The sequence below is a fragment of the Asparagus officinalis genome, chromosome 10 (assembly GCF_001876935.1).
Source record: "Asparagus officinalis chromosome 10, Aspof.V1, whole genome shotgun sequence".
NCBI classification, from domain to species: Eukaryota; Viridiplantae; Streptophyta; class Magnoliopsida; order Asparagales; family Asparagaceae; genus Asparagus; species Asparagus officinalis.
In genome coordinates, this window is record NC_033803.1 from 20,690,068 (window position 1) to 20,694,970 (window position 4,903).

At 32.4% G+C, this 4,903-nt stretch overlaps 1 protein-coding gene across 1 annotated transcript; it reads right to left on the reverse strand.

The window, feature by feature from the left end:
- Positions 1,481 to 4,467, reverse strand: LOC109826268. Its single transcript, XM_020393273.1, has 6 exons — positions 3,602 to 4,467; positions 3,060 to 3,159; positions 2,914 to 2,973; positions 2,470 to 2,556; positions 2,049 to 2,189; positions 1,481 to 1,969 (listed from the first exon to the last, which is right to left on the reverse strand). Exons 1-6 carry the CDS (start codon positions 3,943 to 3,945, stop codon positions 1,640 to 1,642), a joined length of 1,062 nt encoding a protein of 353 aa, XP_020248862.1. The 5' UTR covers positions 3,946 to 4,467; the 3' UTR covers positions 1,481 to 1,639.

Below are 4,903 nucleotides of genomic sequence, written 5' to 3' on the forward strand. Positions count from 1 at the left end.
TTGCTCACTTTTAGTCAATCGTGTTGACGTGACTAAAGATGGTCAATTTTACTAATTAAAATAATTTCCAGTCGGTTTTGCTAATTTAATTTTAAAAAGCCTATTTCAAAATTTTCTCCTTTTTTATGTTTAATATAATTATAATTATAATTATAATATTGACATATTGTCAGGTTTTCAGGAGAACCAACACTAAATCTAGCTATTGTAATAAATATTAGGTCAATTGTGGATAAACCTCTTGTAGACTGTAGTATCGGTTCATATAATTCCTTTGAGTGAAACTTTTTTACTCTTTTATGAAGAGGTCTATTGAGGGGTCTATTTGGCAGAAAATATTTTCTCTTTTCTCTGGAGGTAAAAGTGCGAAAAAGAATTTACTCAAGAGGTATATCTGCCCAAATAAAACTAGGGTGAGGTATATCAACAACAAGGTTCTTATTCCATTTTTTTAGGAGAGGGCACATGAATCATGTTCTTCTATTCAATTCAATTGCGAGTCATGTTCTATGTTAGTTTAACTAGAATTAGTATTTTAGCCTATGCTAAGCATGGTCTTATTGCCATATTCTTATTTTATATCCACTTATTTTTAATCTTTCGCTTACGAAAAGACTCTTCCAAACGCATGGACATACTTCCATATTCGAGGCGCGCACTGTTAGGAACATGACATACAATAAGGTGAAATATGCATATCGTGACTATTTATGAAAATTAATCAAAATTAGAATAATACCTGGAATGCCTTCTGATCTTTCGTAATCCATCTCCCAAAACCTACTAAAAAATCAATCTCTCAAGATCTATATGAAAGTTTCAAAGCTTTCCCAAGAAATAAAAAACCTCCAATAGAAATCCACCTGTCATCGAAGAGAGCAATACTGAGAAATGGGTTCTCAATTTTCTATTCCTCTTATATTATTCTCTACTACTCTAAGGCTATATATATGACCATTATATATAGTTTTAGACTTATAAGTTTTAATTTCAAACAATTCTTAATTGTTCAAATCTCTTTCCATAACAATTAAAAATATAATATTTTTACTGTAACAATTAAAGATAGAATATTATTTCCATAAAAATTAAAAATAGAATATTCTTTACATAATAATTAAAGATAGAAATAGAATTGTATTGCATATATATCTCTTCTAATGACATCAATGAGACCAACTGGGTCCCACATCGAGAACAAATTATTAATCAAATTAATAATTTTAAATTAACAGTCAAAACTCTATCCAACCAACTATTCATAAAAGCTCTTCCATAATATGGGATTAATTATTTATAAATAATATTTTACATTTAGTTCCCTCCAATATCATTTATTTTAGACAACTCTTTTGAGCAGGACAATTCACCTATTTGCTCATGCCTAAATTGCAATTCCCATGAACATAAATAAAAATCATTGATGATATTTATACCAGTTAAAACTAATTAACGTGTAGAAACTTGGCTTCATAAAAAAAAGAGCATGCCATAGTATATATACCAGTCAACCAAAAATTTTGCCACTCAAACCCATAAATCTCCCAGATATGCTTTGCTACAACAAATTTATCTTTCAGATTCGTATGATGGTAGCAACATGCAAACATCTCTGCATCTTTACAAGACGAAGAATTAATCAAACCCACCATGGCTTTTCTGTCAAGTCTTTCTCAAAAACATATCGAAACCTTGTGTTATAAGGTAAAAAATCAACAATTTGTGATGGTTTTCTTTTGTTGCTGCAATCGCTGCACTTCTCTACTGCCTCCTGAGTCTTCTTATCTAAATTCTGGGTCACCCATTTTAAAAGATCGTCGAAATTAAGAGATGTCTCTTTAGCATATCTTTCGAGGATTTTGGGCAGATATATCTTCTTCGATTTCTTGACAATTACGTTGGTTTGAAGGAACTCTTTCTTGGCTTTCTCTAAATCTTCTATAACATTCTTCGCAGTGTACACCCTTAGCTGTGATAAACAAGAGCAATTTGTTGTAGGAACCCAATTATGTTGATAATGTTGAGATTTTTCAATAGGTGGAGATTACCATGGGATCCGAAGCAGCTCCATTGCAGAGTGCAAAAAGAACAAGTGGTTGACAGGCGACGAGAGCAATTTTGGAATTTGTGACCTGTTTTTCTTCTCCATATTTCTTCCTCATAGCAGTTGTAATCATTGTTTCAAACCACTACAAAAAAGAGAAACTAAATGAGATATATGAAAAACACAAAGTGTCGTTTCATGTTTAAATTGGCGTTCCATGTTAAGAGAATAAGGATAATGCAAAGCTCAGGACATCAGTCAGTTACAAACCGCTCCATTAGTTAGAAAATTGAAAACTTTATTGAGGAGACGAAGTTTGTTGCATCAAACAAGTGGCTCACACAATATATCATGGAAATTTTTTATTCAAATCATATTATGAAAAACAAAATTACTTAACCTAGAAAGAAGAGTTGAGATCATACACGACCGATTCGAGGGGTTCGACAACAAAGAACGGAGTTTTCTATGGCGTTGGCACTAATGGTGTGCCCTCCGATGTTATATGCAGCCTGCAATATACAGAAAATCAGCTAAATTGTTAAGACGATCAACTAAATCAATGATAACACCAAAATATCCTAATACTAAAATGTAGTTGCTCATGGATCAGAGCAAGGTAAGTCCGCGTCGTAATATGTGCTTAGTTGCAATTTGTGTTTTTCATATATGGACCTTTTAGCTAGGATAAAAATTAAATGGATAGGTAAATATTTAATAAGGCGCTTAGATAGAATAATGGAAGCTTTAGAAAAATGTGTTCCCCAGTGTGGTTCTCAAAGAGAGATCTTAGTATATAAAGAGGACTACACTATACAAGCAGGGAATTTTATGCTTCTCTAATGCAATATTTATGAGAATATCAGAACCTTGTTAAACAAAGCCATCCTTCTGAGAGAACTGTGTGGAATCCCATAGGATAAATATGCCTGCAAAAATGAATAAGCAAGTCACATACTTATAGAAGAGTAGAGCTAGAGAGTAGAGAGTAGTCATCAAAATGTAGAAGACTTACATGCATAATTAGACAATTGTACACATTGATCCAGAACGCCAATTTGACATTGTTTTCCAGCGCACTTGCATCTACTCTTTCTAGCTGTTCCACTAGTAATCTGAAATGAACAGCAAGTATCATTACCCAGTTCCATGGTTCTTTTTGCGCTAAAAAATAAAGGGCTTTTTTGATATTAATCCTTTAAACCTTTCATATTTTGAAATCATTCCCTCAAATCATTGAAATTGCGATAAGGTCCCCAATTCTTAACTTACTTCAAGATTAGTGCCCCAAATCACTGAAATTGTTTAATCCCTCTAATTACTACTTCTGCACTTGATTAGAGGGACTAATTCCGAACTAAATTAAGAATTGAGGGACCTGATAGTGGTTTCAATGATTTGGGACTAATTTCAAAACAATTCAAGAATTGAGGGAAAAGCAATTACCATGATTTGAGAGATTAAGTTCAAAATAAAATCTAAGAGACTAATATCGTAAAAACCCAAAAAAAGTCTAAACACATAGAAATATGTACTTGTCTAGTCTTCTAATCCAACCTATAGTTGCTTATGGCACAAGATGCACTTGAAAAGTGGTTTTTATCCATCGATATTGAAGTTACTTCCACTAATTCTCGTGGCTCTCCATGTCCTTGTCGAGGTGGGACAATGCTTGTAGATGATCGCGACAAAAATGGAAAATTTGAGGCCTCTGAATTTGCAGATCCTTTGCTTCCAATAAAGCAATATATGGCAGCCATGCATCCCACTAGTTCTTCTGATAATTTGCTTGGGCACTGGTAAAGATGCTCCTTCAAGGTACGCGTAAGATAACTTCTTCCAGAAGATGGCAATTTCTGATCAACATAGAGAAAAATTATGGACAGCTGCTGTAGGAGCATCTTTAAGAATGAACTATACTTTGCAAAATTTTATGTGTCTAAGTTGCTTCTGATATAAAAATGGTAACTTATTTAATATTATTGGTTTCACTCAGTAGGACACAAATATGAGGAATATGGTTTTTGATAAGTAAAGAACTGAAAGGAAAGAAAAAAAAAAGTAAAAGATATGACTCCATTGATAAAAGAAAAGAAGTAGATCCCAGCTTAGTATCAGCAGCATAGGTAGCCGTACCAGTACCTGTTATGAAGGGCCATTGGGTTCGTAAGTACCAATTTGCTTGATACGGTTCCTCAACAAAGAGTTATGTCCAGAGTTCATAGCATGCACAAAGAATATAGTACAAATCTGAAGTTTAAGGGCAATTTGAAGGCATTCTTGGTTTGTGGATCACAGGGGATTGGGATTTAAGGTGGAACTGGAATCAGATGGAATTGGGATATTAAATAATTTTGGGTAGTATATCTGGGTCCATCCTAGGATTGAGATTAAAAACATATCAAATTGCCCCTCCCTCATCCTTCAACCGCTTCCCTATTCCTTATCATTATAATATGTTAGCAATATATTTAATATTAATTGTATAATATAATATAATAATATTATTATATTACATTATTAAATAATATATAAAGATTATATTGTAGTCAAAATAACTTATTAACAATATTTGAGTAAAATATGATCTAGAATATCAATAGTTATGTATTACAAAACAACCCCTATAATTTGAAAATTGCTAAAAGAGAGCCCTAAGAATCTAAAAATAGCAACTCAATCCTGAAAATTAAAAAAAAATTGCAAAAAACAACACTTAAAAGTCTAAAATTTACAAACAGGTCAAAATAGAAAAATTACAAAAAAACCCATTAAAATCCTAAAATTACAAACACATCCCCTAATAATCTTCAAGTTACATATCAGTCCCTTCAAAAATCTATAATCACAAAACAACCC

Coding starts and splice junctions, on each gene's coding strand:
- LOC109826268 (XM_020393273.1), bottom strand. CDS start 3,945: ATGCTCCTACAGCAGCTGTCCATAATTTTTCTCTATGTTGATCAGAAA. Junction 2,974..3,059: donor ACAATTGTCTAATTATGCAT/GTAAGTCTTCTA, acceptor TCATTTTTGCAG/GCATATTTATCCTATGGGAT. Junction 2,557..2,913: donor GGATGGCTTTGTTTAACAAG/GTTCTGATATTC, acceptor TGTATATTGCAG/GCTGCATATAACATCGGAGG.